We start from the raw sequence: 20,668 nt of genomic DNA, 5'->3' as shown, positions 1-20,668 counted from the left end.
TCATCTAAATGTAGTACATGACTCAAAAGTTTGTTTTGGTAACTAAAGTGGTGAACACAGGCACAGCACTTAGAAATGTGCTTGGACATAGTATAGATTCAGTAAATGCTGGCCACTATTATTGTTACTCATATCAATTTTTCATTGCGTGTGGAACATTCCATATGTTGAGTTAACATTCCTCTTAATCGTTATCAAGGATATGACCTTGGAGGCAGTCTTTGTTTGAGACTTGGGAAGGAATGGAAACAAATTGGAATCTCACAAGTATTTTTGTTTAATACGCCAAAATGGTTACCCACTCCTGATAGCAGAGTGAACAAAAAATTCTAAAACAGAAGAATCCTTCATAAAACAGAATGGCAAAATCTAGACAGAGGGGATTTAAAAAAAAATTACTGTGATGTTTTTGGAAAATATGCATCAGAGCTGTCAAAGATACATTCTAAATATTGGCACACATGCCTTGCTCTTAAATATTCTGATTTACTTCTTTTCCTGTCCAAATTGGCTGGCGCTGAGCAACTACAACGGAGACACCTCATGGCTTCTACCTGTGTAATTCTCACATTCCCTAAAAGCAGTGCCTGAGAAATTAGCTAAGACGAGAGCATGGCTGAGCACGGAAGGCCTGATAACACAATCTGAGTGTACTATCTGGTGTTCTGCTTTGCCCGGCTGGGATTAGAGCTGCGAGCGAGACTGAATTGGGCCTTATCTCACTCCAGGGCGGCTCTAGGCTTCAGGTGGATACCCGCATGCATAAACCACAGCTTTGCAGAGCGCCTTGAGACATCCTCATGCCCAAATCCCAGTGATGCAGTGCAAAGCAGGGCGCCTCTGAACCAAATAATCACAGAAGTCCCTGAATAATGCATGAGAGCAGGACCCTCCCTGGCACATTTGAAACTGTACTGGGAGGAACTGTACTCAACAAGATAGCAAAAACAAGCCCCTGGAACATGCATTCCCTGAAATTTATTCTTGCAGCAGCCACTTGGGGGAAAGTGAAAGCAAATGTGACAACCACCCGAAAATCGTGGCATTTTAGTGAGTTCGATGCTCACAGGTTTTCTGTCAATATAACGCAGCGACGTGACAAGATTTGAAATTTCCTCCTATTGATAAATACCATCTCTCCCTCTAGGGAAGCAGGGGGTTGACTGATCATCATTAAGAAATGACCTGTATCATCAAGAAGCCTCTTCTTCGATGCTTTTGTTTGGTTGGTTTTGTATAATATGTGGCTTCCCATAATTGAAGTTAGCTGACACTCAGCCATTGCATACAAACTACATCTCCAGAGGTCGTTTCTTTTTTTTTTTTTCAGAGGTCATTTCTTTGAGGACTAGTACGGAATATAATCGGGTGAGGGACCTCCATCTTTCTGATCCAGATGTTGGCTTTAATGTAGCTGCAGTGCTGATGAGTGGGATTTGATTCCACAAATGTTTAGTCTAATTTGACATTCCAGCTGTTCATTAAATGGAAAATAAACAATCTCTTTGGAAAGTTGTTTCCCCAACATCATGTCACAAACTCTAACCAGATTGTCCTGGAATGGCAGTCTCAGACCAAGGTTTGACTCAGAGCACCTTCCTGTTCCAGCACCCTCTTGGCTCCCAGGCAGCCAGCTCCCTGTGCCCCATGATGTCAGGCCTCATGGAATAGTCAAGTCCTCTCTGGCTTTGACTGTACCTGGATACTATTGGCAAAAACCATCTTGAGGCATTTTGACAGTGAAACAGGAGGAGTTCTCTTGACTCAGGAATTCTACTCCTAGGAACTTATTCTCTGCACAAATATTCATGGCTTAGAATGTTCATCAGATTCTCGTTTAAAATAAACCCCCAAAATAGAATGTCCCTAGTTGTCCCAAACTGGAGATTGGCCAAACAAATTATGACACATCTATAAATGGAATATTATGCTCTTCTGGAAGGACATTGTATTCTTATGAAAGAATATTAAATAAAATGGAAAAGCATTCACCCTGTCTTTTTAAGTTAAAAACATGTTATAAATATGTTGTGCAGTATGAATTCAAAATGTAAACATATTTATAACTTTAAATAATAATCAAATATATATACATATATTTAACTGTGCCTATGTATGAGTAAAGTGATTATAGGTAATTTTTATGTTCTTCTTCTTCTTCTTTTTTTTTTTTTTTTGAGATGGAGTCTCGCTCTGTCGTCCAGTCCAGGCTGGAGTGCAGTGGCGTGATCTCGGCTCACTGCAACCTCCGCCTCCCATATTCAAGCAATTCTCCTACCTCAGCCTCCCAAGTAAGTGGGATTACAGTTGCATGCCGGCTAATTTTTGTATTTTTAGTAGAGATAGGGTTTCACCATGTTGGCCAGACTGGTTTTGAACTGACCTCAAGTGATCCTGCCACCTCAGTCTCCCAAAGTGCTGGGATTACAGGTGCAAGCCACAGCGCCTGGTCTATTTTCTTCCTTTTTACTGTTCTACAGTTCCCACACATTCCATAATGGTAACACATTATTGCATATCTAAGTGAGGGAAATAATAATTAAAAAAAAAAAAAACAAGAACAGCTAAATCTAAACTATTCTTCCTTTAAAGTTATCAGGTGTGTGAGGAAAGCCACCCGAGCCTCTCCCCTCCTGAGGGAAGCCCTGTGGGCCCTCCCATCCCCTTGTCTTACCTATTGAAGAGAGTCAAGATCCATGGGTAGTAAGCAAATTAAAAATGCCTGAGCCCAAAGGATCTGGCTGCCTTCTAAGTCAACATGAGGGAGAAGGTAATGGCATCTTGGAGGGAGCAGCGCCTGTCTCCAGCACCCTCTTGGCTCCCAAGCAGTCATGCTCCCTGTGCCCCAAGATGTCAGGCCTCATGGAAGAGTCAAGTCCTCTCCGGCTTTGACTGTGCCTGGATACTATTGGCAAAAACCATATTGAGGCATTTTTGACAGGGGAACAGGAGGGATTGTCTTGACTCAGGAGTTTTACTCCTAGGAATTTATTCTCTGCACAAAGGAAAAAAGCATGCGGCGCATGGCTTCTTTGTGAGGTAAGATGACCACATGCACGCATCTCCATTTCCTCTTCCTCACGTTGCGGACACCCTCGGAACCAATCGCTCTGACACACACCACTGTCAGCTTCCTATAGCTCTTTATTATGATACTTCACAATTCTAGTCTCCAACTTCCCATTGGCTTAGAACATCATTCTTAAATTCCTTAATTTGTTCTCAAGGCTTGAATTGAAGGCCTTTTCATAGCTATGTCAAAGGGCAGTCTGATTGCTAAGCCTTAACTGCCACAATATCCCTATCAAATACTGTGCAGGGCAGACAATACTCTAGTGAGATAATGAAGAATGAGTGGCTCGTGATGAGTGTGCAGCAACAAAGAGAGCCAAGAAATTAATTCCATTCTGAACATTTGGAAACTGACTCCTGCAAACAGCACAGCAGGGCAGAGGGAGCTAAGCTTCCTTTTTTTTTTAAATGCACACATCAGCTTATGTTTAAGATGTGCTGGTCACCTGTGCACGCTCTATGGAGAGGATCAAGATCCTCACAAGATCTAGGAATCTGGGGCTGATAAATGTTATGTATTTATTCACTCCACAAACATTCAACAACTGAACACCCAGGATATATAAGGTCATGCATTATACGTCCTGGGGAATCAAAGGTGAGTCAGGCAAAGTTCCCTCTCTAAAGCCTGTACAAGTAACGCTGGTCACCAGGATAAAGATTGTGCATGAGGAGATCTCTGGTTTCGCAGGGCAATGGGGGAGAAATCCCTTCCACGGAGGACGTGAGAGCAGGCTGGGTGGAGGAGTTCCTACCTGATCTGGTTTTTATGAATGCATAAAACTGTGGAGTGTGGCGCTATTAATTTTGCTGCTTTGTTTTATGAGGGTTAAGCTGGTGGTGGAAGGAATCTATTTACTAAACTGTTGTGAACCTAGCATTTTGAAGTTCTTTGAAGTGTGTTCTCATTGGACAGGCAAGTCATAGCCTCATAAACATGAGTTTCTTTTAATCACCACCAGCAAAGTGATTCCAGGGACTTATACTCCTCATTCTACCATTTGGATGAAGATACTAGCTCTGCCTCTTATCTACTGCAGTATTGAAAAGGAAGGATTTGCTAGAAGGAAAGAAAGAAACAGAGAAGAGAAAAAAGTAGTATAGAGAAAGCTGACAACAGAAAGCAGGGGAGAGCAGCAGCAGCAGGCGGGTGCACGGCACTTCCTTAATCTGTCCTGGATTCTCTCTCTTCAACACCCACAGTTCTGGGATTGTCCCTGCCGGTCTCTTACCATGGCTGCTGAATGTTTCCTGTTTCTCTACTTTAGGTAGAGATCTTTAATACTGTTTAATACTTTAATACTATTGCTGAATAAGTCTTTCTAAATTAACACTTTCAATTTCAGCCATTCACAATCCCATTCAGAGCCTATGGCAATTGGGTCTCAACATCCTGCTTCAGTCTATGCCCTCCTTCCATTCATTCATTAATTCATTCATTCATTAAATGAACATTTAGTGAAATGCACAACATGAGCTTCCTGGTCAAGTCAGAGTACTCTGCTCTAGGTACATTCATGAAGAGCTCTCTTAAATATTCTTTAAATCCTGACCTCTGTAACTTGCTAATGAATGCATTTTTCTACTCTACCACACCTGTGCAGTAAGACTTGAGGGCATTTTCTTCTTTTCTTTTTTTTATGTTCTCAACATTTCCTGAAGCAGCTCCTTACACATAGCAAACCCTCAATAAGCATGTGTTAATTAAATGACTTGCTAATTAAAGAAGGGAACAAATTATACAATAAACTGCTCAGTGAAACATAGGTTCTTGAAACAGTAAGGAAGAAAACCAGTAAGTTTAATTTTAAAAATAGATAAATAAACCTCATTGTTACTAATTACTTGTCGTATAAAATATTCTCCTTTTTGCAGTGAGTCTGTGTTGACTGTTTCATTCCATATCACTGACCATCACAATCAAATGACAAGTGCATTAGAAGATTATATATCTTTTTACTCCTTGCACACATTTTAGGCATTTTTAAAACTATCAGTTTAGTTTTAGGAGAGGAAAGAAAGGCATATTTATCAAAGGCAATATTAGACTTAGTTATTAAAATATACTTATTTCATGTAATGATAATGTTCTTTTACATAGCAATTATTTATTGAATATCTGCTGTGAGTAGGGTTTTGTGGTAGGTGCTGGGACTTTTGCTAGGGATCTGAGGCCTAAAGTAGGGTTATCAAAAAGGACTTTAGAGGGTAGACATGACCAAGACTGTTACATTTAAGTTAAAAGTGCTGTAAGTGATGCAGTAAACTCTATAGGCTGGAAAGACAAGGAAGATGGATGTGGGCCTTGAACTGGTCCAGGGAAGATAAGCAGGATACCAAAAAGCAAAGAAAGGGAAAGGCTTTCAAAGTGAGGAAGGCAGTCATACCTTTGTATTGTATTTAGGATTTTGTAACGTGATCACCTTACAGCAGAACAAGATACTAAAAGTGGTTTGAAACTAGTTATGGAAATGTGTGTGTTCCATTTGGTGGAACTTCAGTAAGCCTTGATGGCCCATATTATAATTATCAATTAAAATGATTATTGACTTAACTTCATTCCCTAATCTTTCTCAGCATACAAGTATTTGCCATCATAACCCTCATAGCCACAGAACAGCAGTTCTAAAGAGCTCCAATTGCTTTACAGACGTTCTTAAATGAATTCACCCAAGCCCTCAATGAAGCAGGTGACAAACAGCAGATCTGCTGACAGGATGCTGTCACCATGGCAGACAAAGCGATCTGTCTGAGGGACTGTTCTGGCCCAGGGAGATTGGTGTAACATTCTCTTAAGTTGGTAGTTAGCATTTCTTTCACTTTACCAGAATCAGTGGGTGCCCAAGATCTCCTTGGGGACATGGAATATTAGCCTTTGAGTCCCTAGTGCCTAGTTCCAATGTTTGGCAAATAGATGGGGCTTAATTAAAGTTTGGAGAATTAAAGAATGAATGAACAGATAGATTGAAGGTGGGGGCATAGAATTTGCTTATTTATCGTTTCACTATGTGGGAAGAGCTTAGGTTAACTATAAGGGAAAATATACAAACAAGTGATACTGTCTATGCATAGGAGATTGAATTAAATGGAACAGAAGGTTCTCTGCATTGTGGCCACGCAGCTCTCAGGTGCTACCTGTTCTTCCTCTCTGGTCTTCATTTTACCCACTTAAAAATGATTTGGAGTTCTACCAACCAAGGGGGTCAACTTGAAACTAACTCCGCTCTGACATCAAAACATAGAAACGACCTAGTGGAACGCTTTTATTGATGAAGTATAAAGTCATCCTATCTTATGGATCTGAATCTGAGTGGCTGAAAGTCACAGGATTAATAATGACATGCCGTATGATATTCAACTACGGTAATGTAGTTGACATCGAACTCCATTGTGCTGTTGAACAAGTAAGACCTAAAAAATAAAGTTGGAGATTTCAGTAGTACTGGATCCTTTAAGTACTTTCATTAGAGACTGAACTGGGAGTTATGCGAGCAGGGGAAAATGAGTTGGGAGGAGATTCATGAAATCAAAGCAAAGCTTGTCAACAATGAAAGTTAGGCGTGTGGCCTGGAGACAGACATCATTTCATCAATGACTTGTGTAGTTTTCTATCTGAAAGTATATAAGCAAGCAAAAAGAGAGAAAACATTGATATGGGAAAAATGATTTCATTAATCACATTTTCAGTTTTTTTTTCTTCAGTAGTTGAGTGTTCTTCAACCCTATTGGTTTCAACCCTATTGGTTTCAACCCTATTGGTTTCAACCCTATTGGTTTCAACCCTATTGGTTTATCATTTATTATTGAGTTCTTCAACCCTATTGGTTTATTATTACTTCTAACTTTCTATGTAGTCTGCTCTGCAGAATGGAAACAAACAAAATGTACATGAGAATATGTCTGTCTAAAGTGATTTCCAGATGCTTTTAGCCACTCAGATTCAGAACCAGAAGATAGGATGATTGATACTTCATCAATAAATATGTTCCACTAGGAAATTTCTATGTTTTGATGTCAGAGCAGAGGTAGTTTCAAGGTGACTCCTTTGGCTGATAGAACTCCAAGACATTTAGGACTTATTTTACTCATGTAAATATCATGCTACAATTCGGCTAGTCAATGTTTGATGCAATGTTAAACTGCATAAAGTTAAATTTGAAACCAAAGCCATTTTAAGCCTAAACCAGTTTCAGTCAGATTTAAGATTATGTGGAATAAAGATTTCCAGTGGAGTGATGGTACTGGAAGGTCTGTGGCCAATTTTCTTAACTGAGACAAAAGCCTGAAACATGAACAAGTCCCAACATAGGACTAAAGCAGGATTAATAATGACACGCCATATGATATTCAACTATAGTAATATCCACTCTGAGCACAACTTTATCATCAGTATTTCCTCTTGGAGCCCAGAAGCTGTGTCAGTCACTTTCTGCTTGCCATACTGACCTTTTGGGAAAATTGTCATTCTGTCACAGTGAAAGACAACAGAGTCATGGAAAATGGTGATTGGCAAAAGCAAGAGCTCAGACTGGTCTGCCCTTGGCAGTTTCAATAAATTTCACCTCCTGATTTAAAGGAAAGTGAATGTTACTTAAAGATTTTGAAGTTTCTTTAGCACATTTCAAAACTTCCTGACTTACCCTAGTGGTAAGGCTAGACAGTCAAGATAACAGAATATAGAAAATGTAGTTTTAAATATTGTAGCTTATCAATTCATTTTAAAAAGCAGAATAACGTTGTACCATTACATTTCTTATTTTTAAAAAAGTTGCTTTTAGTTGGTGTGTATTTTTTAAAAATTCATTTTACCTTGGGCAAGTAAAACACATACTAGGTTGAGTTTTTTCCTACACAATAGGAGGTTTTCCTTCTTATAACATAGTGACGATTTTTTTAGTATATCAGACCAGATTAATTCAAGTTCTATAACTTACTACGAATATAACCTTGGGCAGCTTATTTTATCTCCCCAAATCCTTAGATTATTCAACATTAAGTGGAATAAAAATAAATCATAATATGCACACATCTCATAGGATTCTGGAATGGGTTAGACTGTTACTTAGCGCCATGCCTGGCACTTTACAAGTTTGCTATGTCAAGGGTCTTGGGCACCAGACTATAGGTAAAGCATTTGACATCCAAGTGTTTCAGTCAGTTTATCTAAATAAAAAATTTGCTGTTACAATTGAAAACAAAATTAGAAAACTTTTGCCCCAAGATCTTGAAACAGTGGTTTTTTTCTACATGGTATAGGAAGTGATCAGTTAGTGTTGAATGAATAAAGTATCTCCTTTAAATCTAAGTCTTCAACAATTTATTCTTTGCCTCTGTAATTATTAGGCATCTCTAGAGACTGAGTTCCCTTTCTTGGGAATTAGGAATGTGTTCTTTTCCATTGATTTAGCTTCTCTATTGAGCTTCTTATTCTCTCTGTTGACTCTTAGTTCCCACACACACTCAGAATATTGCATCATTTTCTTTTTCCTTTTCTTTCTTAACCATTCCTTTGAAATCAATGCTAAAATTTTCTTACCAAAGCCAATTTTCAGAGTGTGGTGGCAAAGCAGTTCTCTTCTGCTTTGAACCTGTCTTGATGTGATAACATCAACTTTTAACTAAGAAGTGGAAGTGAATGTTTTGAGAAGAAGTGGGGAAGAGCAAATTCCCAACTGCTGCAACTTTTTTTTCAATTTTTCTTTTTTTTTTTTTGAACTTTTAAGTGCAGCAGTACATGTGCAGATTTGTTACATAGGTAAATTTGTATCATGGGTGTTTGTTGTACAGATTATTTCATCACCCAGGTATTAAGCCTAGTACCCATTAGTTATTTTTCCTGATCCTCTCCCTCCTCCCACCTTCCACCTTCTGATAGGCCCCACTGTGTGTTATTCCCCTCTATGTGTCCATGTGTTCTCATCATTTAGCTCCCACTTATAAGTGAGAACATGCAGTATTTGGTTTTCTGTTCTTGTGTTAGTTTGCTAAGGATAATGTCCTCCAACTCTATCCATGTCCCTGTAAAGGACATGATCTCATTCTTTTTTATGGATGCATAGTATTCCATGGTGTATATATACCACATTTTCTTTATCCAGTCGATCATTGATGAGCATTTAGGTTGATTCCATGTCTTTGCTATCATGAAGAGTGTTGCAGGGAACATACATGTGCATGTGTCTTTATAATAGAACAATTTATATTCCTTTGGCTTTATACCCAGTAATGAGATTGCTGGATCAAATGATAGTTCTGTCTTTAGGTCTTTGAGGAATCAGACATCCTTTGATTTAAATATACAGAAAGTCTCTGATTTATGAGGGCTTGGCTTGCTATTTTTAAACTTTACAATAATGGGAATGCCATAGGCATTCAGTAGAAACCATACTTTGAGTACCCATACAACCATTCCGTTTTTTTCACTTTCATTAAGATATTTAATAAACATATGAAATATTCAACACTTTTTTATAAAACGGGCTTTATGTTAGATAAATATGCCCAATTGTTGGCTAATGCAAGTGTTCCAAGCACGTTTAAGTTTGGCTAGGCTAAGCTATGATGTTTGGTAGGTTAGGTGTACTCAATGCACTTTCAACTTAGGGCGTTTTCAAATAACAATAAGTTTATTGAAATGTAACCCCATCATAACTCAAGGAGTATCTATAGTCAGGCACACCACCATTTATCTTTAAGTACAAATGCATGCCCTAACAACATATAGGAGTGATACAGGGGAGGAATATCTACAACTGCTGCCTTTGCTAACACAGATATTTGGAAAACTATGACAATGCAGTGGTAATCAAAAGTCATTCCTCAACAGACTCCTACTGTCGATCTATCTATCTTATATATCTGTGTATCTATATATGTGTATTTATTTTATCATCAAGTTTCTTTGAAGAGCAGACACTGAGTTGAATCAAGAAAAATGACCTAGTTTTGTTCAGCCCTCTGGACACCAGGTTGAGGACAGGCATGCTGGGTAATACTGCTTTCCACTGAGTACATGCTAGGTCACATTGAGGCCTACCTGGCAGCACCAGTTGCGGTTTCTGGGCTCTCTATTGCACCAAGACATTTGTACAGGTGTCAGCGCAGGCCTGGTGTTCTTTTCGGAATATTGCAGGGCTAATTTTTTCTCCCTGGGGGAGCTCTGAGTTACTATGATCTACCCTATATTTCTGGAGCTGTCCCCCCTCAAGGAGCCAAGGACTGAACTAAAATTGAATTGGAATCAGACTGGCTTGTGCTAAAGGGCAAAAGGCTGCAATGGGATGTGAGAATTGGAAGACAGCTTGGGGGCCTGCTTCGTAATGGGGTCCTTTCTATGACTTCTGTGACAAATGGACTTCCAGACTCTGCCGGAAAGATGGGGTTGGGGTGGGCAGCTAATTCCATTGGTAGGCTTCTCAAATAATGGAAATGATGGTCCTTATTTTAAACCAGTATTTACTTTCTTCTAATGCCTGCTGTTTCTCTTTCATTTCTCAACTTCTCCATCTCTCTTCCTGCCTCTTAGTACTTCCCTTGTCCTTTTAAACCACAGATATCCTGATCACTATGTGATTCTTCTAAAGAGAACCATTTAATAATGGGTCTCTTTTCAGTAATCCATTAGGTGGAATTAGATAAGATCTGTGATTGTAATAACCACAGAACCTCAACACTAATAGGTGGTGAACACATAGAAATTACAATTTAAATACCAATATGATGTACAGGAAAGCATGGGAGCTTTGAAATCAAATAGGCCTAACTTAGACTTGCTCCAGTTTCACTTTTCTGAACCTCTGTGGCTTCAGCTTTTATTTTAAAAAGTAACGATGAAACCCATTTTACAAAATTGTCTTGAGGATCATCTGTGCAAGCATCCATAAAGCATGTAGCACAGTTCCTAACACATTGTAGGTGCCCAGTAAATACTAGTCTCCACACCCAACCCATCCTTCCTCAACCCACCTACCTCATAATCCCAAGTAGCAGTATAAAGAGATTAAGGAGGCCAGCAGGCATGCTGGCTCACGCCTGTAATCCCAGCACTTTGGGAGGCCAAGGCGGGTGGATCACTTGAGGTCAGGAGTTCAAGACTAGCCCGGCCAACATGATGAAACCCCATCTCTATTAAAAATACAAAAATGAGCTGGGTGTGGTGGCAGATGCCTGTAATCCCAGCTATTCAGGAGGCTGAGGCAGGAGAATCGCTTGAACCCGGGAGGCAGAGGTTGCGGTGAGCCAAGATTGTGCCACTGCACTCCAGCCTGGGTGAAGGAGCGAGACTCCCTCTCAGAAAAAAAGAAAAAAAAAATGAGATTAAGGAGAATACAGGTTCAGACTTGTCCTTTCTAATCCCATGTCCTTGGATAAATCACTTCACCTCCTTCATGTAACCCTATCATATGGAACCGCATCTACCACAAAGGTTTGCTGTAAGAATCAAATGAAATAGCAGATGGGTAATAACTTAAAAATCATAGTATTTTCTCTAAATGTAAGGTATTGTTATCGCCAGTAGTAATTTATCAGTGAATAATTGCTGAACGAATGAATGAATGAACTATCTATTCTTTCCACCTCATGCATCCCCACACGGAGCAAGGAGGAAAAGCCCAACAAACTCAGCATTGAAAACTGGTACATACATCTTTATAGAAACATATGCACACGCATCAATAGGCATAAATGCAGGCAGGTACTCTCACGTGAACATCTGGCAAAAGAGTCCCTTGACTCAATGCTGATGTAAAATTGTAGAAATTTAGATCCCTCCTGTTAGAGTTGTCAACTACTGATGCTCTTCCTCTAATTTCTTCTAGGAATTTCTATTACATCACAATGTTACGGGATCCAGTGTCACGTTACCTGAGCGAGTGGAAACACGTCCAGAGAGGGGCCACGTGGAAAACCTCTCTTCATATGTGTGATGGAAGAAGCCCCACCCCAGATGAGCTGCCTACCTGCTACCCTGGGGATGACTGGTCTGGGGTCAGCTTGCGGGAGTTTATGGATTGCAGCTACAACCTGGCTAACAATCGCCAGGTGCGCATGCTGGCTGACCTCAGCCTGGTGGGCTGCTACAACTTGACTTTCATGAACGAGAGTGAAAGAAACACCATCTTATTGCAGAGTGCAAAGAACAACCTGAAGAACATGGCCTTCTTTGGGCTCACTGAGTTCCAGAGGAAGACACAGTTTCTCTTTGAGAGAACATTCAACCTCAAGTTCATCTCCCCCTTCACGCAGTTCAACATCACGCGGGCTTCTAACGTGGAGATCAATGAGGGCGCCCGCCAACGCATTGAGGAGCTAAACTTCCTGGACATGCAGCTTTACGAGTATGCAAAAGATCTCTTCCAGCAGCGCTACCACCACACAAAGCAGCTAGAGCACCAGAGGGACCGCCAGAAGCGGCGGGAGGAGCGGAGGCTGCAACGGGAGCACAGAGACCACCAGTGGCCCAAAGAGGATGGGGCTGCAGAGGGGACTGTCACCGAGGACTACAACAGCCAAGTGGTGAGATGGTGACCCCCTGCCCTCTCCTCTCTCAGGATGGGGAGGATGAGCAGGCACATTGACCTTCTGTTGAGTTACCTTGGAGAAGCTGGGCCATGAGGACATCTGGCTGTGTGTGCTTGATTTGGACATCTGCTTCCTTCTTTGTCTTCATTTTTATCCAGCTGGAGATTATCTGTCTTGTTCTTTTTTTCTTTTCTTGACATTTTGCAATTGGTGATATTAAGTAGGGTAGGAGTGCATCCCATATAGACTGTTTTAGAAGGCCCAGGAGAGCCACACTGAAAAAGGAGACAGTTCCTGTGATCTCCTTTGCAGGAGCATAGAATAGTTTGGGTACCAGGAACCCACAGAGGCACACATGAAAAGCCAAATTATGGCTTGGATGTTCTGCTGAAACTGGTCTATGTCATACTGTCTCCCATTATGAGAATATCAGTCTGTATAAAGAGAGAGAAAGAGAAAAACATTTCAGCCCTTAGATGAGGTCTTACACCAACCCCCACTTGGCTGTTAGCTGTCATCTTTGAACTCTATTTGAATGTGACTTAAATCACAAGTAACGTGTTTTGTTGTTGCAGTTGTTTTGAAACAAAATTATCCTATTATTGACCATTGCTAGAGAGCCACATCCTACAAAATCCTGACACCACAACCTTAAGCCATGCCTTTCCTTCCATCTTTTAGGGAATGCGGAGTGGATCCAGAATAGAGGAGGTTGTAGCCCCTGAGAAATCAACATTAGTAGGAGCATTTAAGAGAAAACTTGCTTATTTGCTAATGCCTAAAGGGATCTCACTTTACCAACTGTTACTTTCAATGTGAGGAACGAATGATAAATTAAGAGAAAAATATATCAGGAAGATCAATATACTCCTAACATTTCTAAACTGGTCACATAACCTTAGATTTTAAAAGAATATTTCAGGGTTTAACCTTTTTGGAGAAGTTATGTTCTTTAATGGGGTACTACCAGTCTTAAAATTTTGCCACCACAGAAAGATGTTTTTAAAAGCTTGGCCCAAAGAATAGGAACTTAGCTAGCATGTATACAAAATATATTTGAGGTTACTAAATGAATAAAAACTCTGAATTAGGCCAGGAGACATGAAACACCATTCATGGGATGGTTATCACAGAAGTTTAGACAGACTCTGCCTCCCAGCATCTTGAATATCTCCAGCCTGATCACTGTTTTCTTCCCACACGATCTTTACCTGTTGTTAGACTGTGGCCACAGCCAGTAAATGAGGCCAGAGTGTCTAAAACTGGACAAGAAATGTGCTGCAGTGCCGAGTTCTTATTTTCACCTTTTCATAATCCCAACTACAGTAACAAGAAGTTTATAGAATAATAAGGGGATATGTATGAAAGAAGGAAGAGAAAGCCTTTGTCTAGCATTTATTAGGAGGATCAGAGTGAGTGGGAAGTTTTACAACGGATTGATCTGATCAATCCCTTCAAGGAGCTGAAGGCAAAATGTGTGAAACCCCTAAATCAGATTGAAAAGCCTATTTCATTGATATCCAACATGTTTGATGTTTAAGCTAGCTTTACCTAAGCCACTTGTTAGCCTCCAGAATACTCTCTCTGGGGTTGTGAGTCAATCAGCCCACAAGCATTCATGGAGTGCCTACCTGCACAGAGGGAAGTCCAGCAGCTCCACCAGATAGAGAGTTGGAGATGCCTCTCTCATTGTGCTTGGCTTTATCTGGGGTGCAAGGGAAGGCATTATCGGGTGGCTCCCTTGCTCCAGGAACTGAGGGAGGCCCTTTTCATACCTTAAATATATTCTGCACGACGAATGGATATTGTTAGTCTCCATTTCATAGATGAGAAAAGTGAAGCCCACAGAAAATAAGTAGCTCCTCCACGGGTTGTAAGCTAGGTCTAGCTGACTAAAAAGGTCAAGTTCTCTTTACTCCATCACCATATCCATATGGAATAAGGGCTTGTCCTACCTAAAGCTTCCTGCCAATAATGCAAGCCAGCTGCAATTTCCCAGAAGCATTTGTCTCTAACCCATGTGGGTAGCCCGACCATGACAGCACCATGCTAACATTGACCCAAAGCCATGCTGCCTTGGGTCAGTCCAGCCCCCTCCACATCACTGAGCCATCAATGAGCTGACAGATCACCGACTTTTTAGGCAGCTGTGTTTTTTAAGCCATATACAAGGGTGAGTTAAAAGGGGCCAAGTAAATATTGCTTGTTAGTTGGTAGAGATTAGGCTCACAAAATATTTCTCCATTTCCAATGATTTGTTCCTAAGGTAAGAAGGGAAGGAGGATTGCAGCTGGGATTAATGAGCAGCTCTCTCTCTAGCTTCTCATCTCATTGTTAGGATCTAATTTTCTGCCTAGAATAGCAGGACTGCAAATTATCCTTCTGCCTGCCTCTGTGACACACACACACACACACACACACACACACACACACACAAACAATCCAGTGTTTTGTCATGTGGAAAATCAAAACAAGTTAGAAAGCATTCGGATTGTTTCTTTTAAACTCACTTTAAAATTTTGGCAAGGAATTCATGCATAACTGAGACTTGGAGGCAGCCCCTGCTCACTTCACACTGTTCCTTAGGCACCTCGGGATTGGTATCAAAGGCTTTCACTGCCTTCTGCTGAAGGCACGATGTATGGGGCTCCACTTGAGACCAGGTATCAGGATGTTCAGAGGGAGCCTGCTCTTTATGTTGGCCCCAGGCCAGTGCTGAGCAAATTAAAAAGACTAACATGGGCTTCCTCCCTCATTTCATTTCATTCTAAAGCTGAAAACTTGTCATACCCATGGGTCCTATGTTGATAGAAATGGAGAGGTAGGGAGGCAGTTTATTCTCCAAAAATTGACTGCCCACTTCCATGCTGAGTGATGCTCAGGGAAGTGATGCCAGCAGAATGCATCTGGGCCTAAGGATCCATGGAAGTCAGGAGCATTAAACCCCAAACCAAATCAACTCCAGATAAGTGTCAAAAGCCCAAGAAAAGACAAAAAAAAAAAAACAATCCCCAGGGGTTCTGTAACCCAATTGACTCCTACAGTTCTTTCCCTTCTCTTGGCAGCTCCAGTACCCAGATTGGTGATTAGGATGAGACGTCTTTGTGTTTATGTGTGTGTGTGTGTGTGTGTGTGTGTGTGTGTGTCTGTGTGTTGTTAAGGACTAAGATACACATTTATGCTGTCTCCTTCTAACTTTCAGGCAGCCTGCTCTTGGAAACTGGAGGAAACTGCCCTGATAATTATTAGAATACTCATAAATAATTGGCAACATTAACAATCAGTGTTAGACAACAGTGAGGCATGTCATGTGTTTTTATTAAAAATGATAAAGACGTGTTTCTTCTCATCTAAAGGAGGTAACTTTGTCATAATTAGTTTGATTAAAAGTTTGAAGTATGAGGGCTCTTTGTTATGCCTTTAAGGTAAGTTTTTTAAAAATCTGAGTAGAGAAAGTACTAATATTGGCAAGAAAGTCCCCAAGATAGACCCAGCAAGGAGATAAGAATAGATCATTAAAAAATAAATATAAATGGATTGGATAGAATTCGCATTCAGCTGATTTAACACAGAAATTCAAAATAGTGACTTAACATGGAAGCTATTTCTCTCTTACTTAAAGGCAAACTGGTTTGACAGTTCTGGTGTGTGACGTTACCAGACACCTAGGCTCTCTCCTGTTGCTCTGTCATCCTAATGTGCTGCATCCACCTCATGGACAAAGATGGCTGCCATGGCTCCTGCCATCACGTTTACGTTTAAGGTAGTAGAGAGGAAGTGGAGGGAAGTTGCACATATTGCTTCCAGTCACATCTCATGGGTTAAAACCTAGACATTTGCCACATCTAGCTGCAAAGAAGGCTAGGGAATATCTTTATTATTGTCATGTGCCTTGATAAGCATGGGGGTTCTGTTATTAAAGAAAAAATGTGAAACAATGTGGAAATTAATACTGATAAAGACGATCAGTATCTGATACAAAAGGGAACCAACAATATTTCAAGTGCTTTTTAATGTCACTTACTTCATCATATGTTTTGTGAAATATAAGACTAAAATTCATCACTTTGTGTAGCATTTAATGGTTTTCAAAACATTTTTGCATGTGCTGTCTCATTTGGTCCTCATTACATTCTTCTGTGCTAAATAGGACCTCTATTCATTATGCCACTTGCTAGTTTGGGATGGAGAGTAGGAGATGTTGAAAGATTTCCCAACGACTCTAATTTATAAGCAATAAAGTTGCTTAGAGCCCAGCGTTTTGACTTCATAGCCTTTCCTACTATTTTATGCAGCTCAGCATCAGTATTGGGATTGGGAACTGCAGGAAAATGAAATCTAAATCTTTATTGATTTATATCCTTCCTTACCTTTTTTGACATGGAAAATGCCAAAGACGCTGGTCAAGTTTACTCTCAGCTTCCTACCTCCAGTGAGGGGACCTCTTACTAGGAATGAAATATCCAAGAGATGGGCGGTGTTGCAGGGGAGACCAAAACTCAGAGGAAGCATTCAAAGACTTCTAGCTGGGTGTCTACTCCATCCAACTCAAAACCTATTCAATATGAAGGCCAAGGGAATGTGCTCACAACTCCTTACTAAGGGAAATCAATATAAACCCTCCTCAAAACAACAACAACAACAAAAACTCCCTTTTCTATGTCTTCTTCCCCAGGCTCTTGGTACTTTTTCAGCAACATACTGCTTTCATTCTTAAAGGTTTCATTGGCTGTTAAATGAGTCCCTTTGCATACTCACTGGAGAGAGGAAATGCTTTAAGTTGTCCTAGCATAAAATCTGCAAACAGAGAGTTTATCTGATTCCTTATCAAGCATGATCTGTATCTGAGGTCCTGTATAATGGGATCATTTAGAGACGGGGGTTAGGGAGAGTAGGAGTAACTCTAGAGGAAATTGTGGCTTCTAAAAGGAGGCACATCTTTCCAAGGTGGAAAGTTGATGAATTAAATATATGCCGTGCAATACTGAAAAATAGAAAAATGACTAAGATACAGTTTCTGTCCTCTAGAACTAGGGCATCCTGGAAACATATGGACTATGATTCTTTTAGCCATTTGAAAGAAATGAGTGAAGAGGATCTTGAGACAGGACCAGAGCTTTGAAATGGTTGTAGGGACTGAAAGCTGAGTTGGAAGGATCAGATCAAAGAGAAAGCTGGGTTGGACTTACACAAGAATACCCTGATCTGATCGCAGCTGTGACTCCAAGGTTTTCCTTTCCCATAGTTGCTGTGACTCCACTGGTCACCAGAGCAACTGCGTGTCTTCAGGCTGGGTATTAGGGCTGGCTGGGTCTGATGAGTCTACCCATTTTGTGCCATCTGAGGAGCATGCGAGGGTTCTTTCCCCAAGGCACGTTCGGCCTGCCTTCCTCTCCCCTTCTACTATCTCCACTGGATATAAGCCAATGCCTGTTCTCTTCTCACCACATTCACCTGGACACACATCTGAACTAATTCCTGGAGACTTCAAATTAGCCCTTCTGAGCAAGTGGGCAGGTTGTGAAACCTGTGTGTTTTGTAGCCTAATGAATTGATGGAGCGCACATGAACCCATCTTCATAGCATGTGAAAGAACCAACCTGCCTGGCAGAGGTGTAGAGATTTCCAGAGGACTGGCCTAGCTATAAACACCAGCAACATCTGCAACACAAAAGCCTTTGAACTTCTAGGCAAGGACTCACGCTAACCTAGCAGTATTCCAGATCGAGAACGCAGATGGACAGGTGTCTCTTGAGCCTGTGTTCCAAGATGTCTGTGGAAAGGATTGCAGCTGTCATCCTTTGGCACACTTAGTGGAACCTCTGTGAGCTACACGTTCTGCTGCATTACGGGAACTCATCAAAGGGCCAGATTGACATCTTGCCAGAAAAACCAGTGTTTTGAGGAGCAAAAGTTTTGTGTACTTCAGTAATTGTCACATTTGTCTTCCACCTCCTTGACATTTATTTGTTAATCATATGATCATTTTTTTCACTTTCCTTTGTTTCTTTCTCAGAAGTGCTTCTGGGGCTTTGATTGCATTATTTCTCTTTTAATGTATCATTTCAGTGTTGGAAAGAAAAATCTGGATCTTTATGTGGTGACCCATTTTAGATGTAAAGATAGTTATTCAATAGATATAGTAAATTATTTCTCTTAAGAGATATTTCCTTTTATTTCTGTACAATAATATGTATGAACTCAGTTACTAGGGGACTGTATTGTGACATTATCAACCTTTATTGCTATTTAAAAATGATAGTTTGTAGAACTGAGGATTTCCATTGATGTGAAGCACAATTTAATGAATAAGTTAAAATATTAAACTGTTGTGATGTCAAGAGCAATTGTTTTCCCCTGTGTTTTTGTCAGAGACTTTTGCAAAATGAGCAAAGTCACTAAAACACTGTAAGGGATTTATGGAAATGGATCCATAGGATCAGCTTTGTCAAACTCGGGAAATCCATGCTTTGGATGCAAATGTGGTTATTGGATGTGAAACATGAAAAGCCATGAAAGACAAAGAAAATATGGATTGAAACAATGTAGAGCCTCTGAGGCCAGAGAGGATTTTATAAACTCTCAAAAACATAAGTTTCAAAAACGATGGTTCTCAGTAACTCTCCCCTCGCTGCCCACCCTAGCACATTGAAATCCACTGTGAAATGTGAAAAAGCCTCCTGGAGATGAAGTGATGAGGTACAGATTTGAGAAACAGTAGTGGGAGAGAACGAGGGATTGGAGCAAAGGACCTGGGAATTCAGTCTAAAAGAAAGAAAGAGATAAGGAAGGAAAAGGGGAGGGGGAAGGGGAAGAAAGAAAACAGTGGAAGAAAATCACGAGCACTAACATGGGCCTCTCCACAGGGTTAAAGTGTATTTCTCCAATGTGAGATTTTATTTTTAAATAACCAGTTCCTGTAATATAAACAAAGAAGGAGAAATTTCTAGTAGAGGAAAAAGCTCATTCATTCAAAAATTTCTTGAACAATGCAACTTACTTGATATGGTTTGGCTGTGTCTCCACCCAAATCTCATCTTGAATTGCAGTTTCCATAAGCCCCACATGTTGTGGGAGAGACCAGGTGGAGATAATTGAACTATGGGGACCGTTTCCCCCATCCTGTTCTCATAATAATGAGTTAGTTCTCACGAGATCCAATGGTTTTATAAGGGGCTTTTCCCCAGCTTCATTCTGCACTTCTCCTTGCTGCCACCACATGAAGAAGGATATGTTTGCTTCCCCTTCCACTGAACTGTGAGTCAATTAAACCTCTTTCCTTTATAAATTACCCAGGGTTGCGTATGTCTTTAGTAGCAGTGTGAGAACAGACTAATACATTATTTTTTGTTCTGTGGAAGTAGGAATTGTGGATTCCTTTCTTGCTTATGAGTGATATTTGTAACCTTAGAAAAATGTCACCTGACCATGTCCCTCTATCTAGTAGGAATCATAAGCAACAGAACTTGACTTTAGAATCACGTAGTAGCCACAGGAAAAGCTCCAAAAGACAGTGAAAGTCAAACACACACAAACGTGGCATGCATGTGCATGCACAGGCACACACACACGGCACACATACACATGCACACGCACATGTGCACATACAGCGTGAAAGAGTTTGGGGGCTTCTGTCTTCCAAGAAAAACCTCAGATAAGAGAAGTACCTAGGAATCCTAAGGTTCACTTCTTTTCCCATTCACCTTGGAAATAGTGTTGAAAATAAGATTGACAAAACGTTGAAAATATTATTAAAAATCTACTCTCAGTGTAATTTGCTTTTACTTTCACAGATCAGTTTTCATATAAAATATAAATTTGCAAATTAATGGAGTATAAAATAATCCAACATTATTTTTGTTTCATATAACATTAATTTTTTGTGATTGGAAAGTAATACTTCATCTTAGATAATATGGAAAATACTAGGTAGTTTAAAATTCATACATTATAGAGCCAAATTCTGAAATTATTTTGATCAATCTCCTTCCATACTTTTATGCATTAGCAATTACGATACAATTTTAAATAACCAATATTTTTAGGAAATTGGAATCTATAATCTATGCAGTAG

The 20,668-nt window shown here is 40.2% G+C and overlaps 1 protein-coding gene across 1 annotated transcript in view; it reads left to right on the top strand.

The window, feature by feature from the left end:
- The window catches only part of HS6ST3 (heparan sulfate 6-O-sulfotransferase 3), a gene marked incomplete at its 5' end in the record, with an annotated part of 776,398 nt that extends 757,461 nt beyond the window's left edge, over nucleotides 1–18,937 (top strand). The window contains 1 exon segment of the mRNA XM_017859208.1: nucleotides 11,892–18,937. Within this exon segment, the coding sequence (XP_017714697.1) occupies nucleotides 11,892–12,600 (709 nt within the window).
- Between the last annotated feature and the right edge of the window lie 1,731 nt (nucleotides 18,938–20,668).

Source organism: Rhinopithecus bieti, unplaced genomic scaffold, assembly GCF_001698545.2.
Source record: "Rhinopithecus bieti isolate Rb0 unplaced genomic scaffold, ASM169854v2 scaffold_46235, whole genome shotgun sequence".
NCBI lineage: Eukaryota > Metazoa > Chordata > Mammalia > Primates > Cercopithecidae > Rhinopithecus > Rhinopithecus bieti.
Note: the sequence above shows the minus strand (reverse complement) of the source record. Positions and strands in the feature narration are given on the sequence as shown.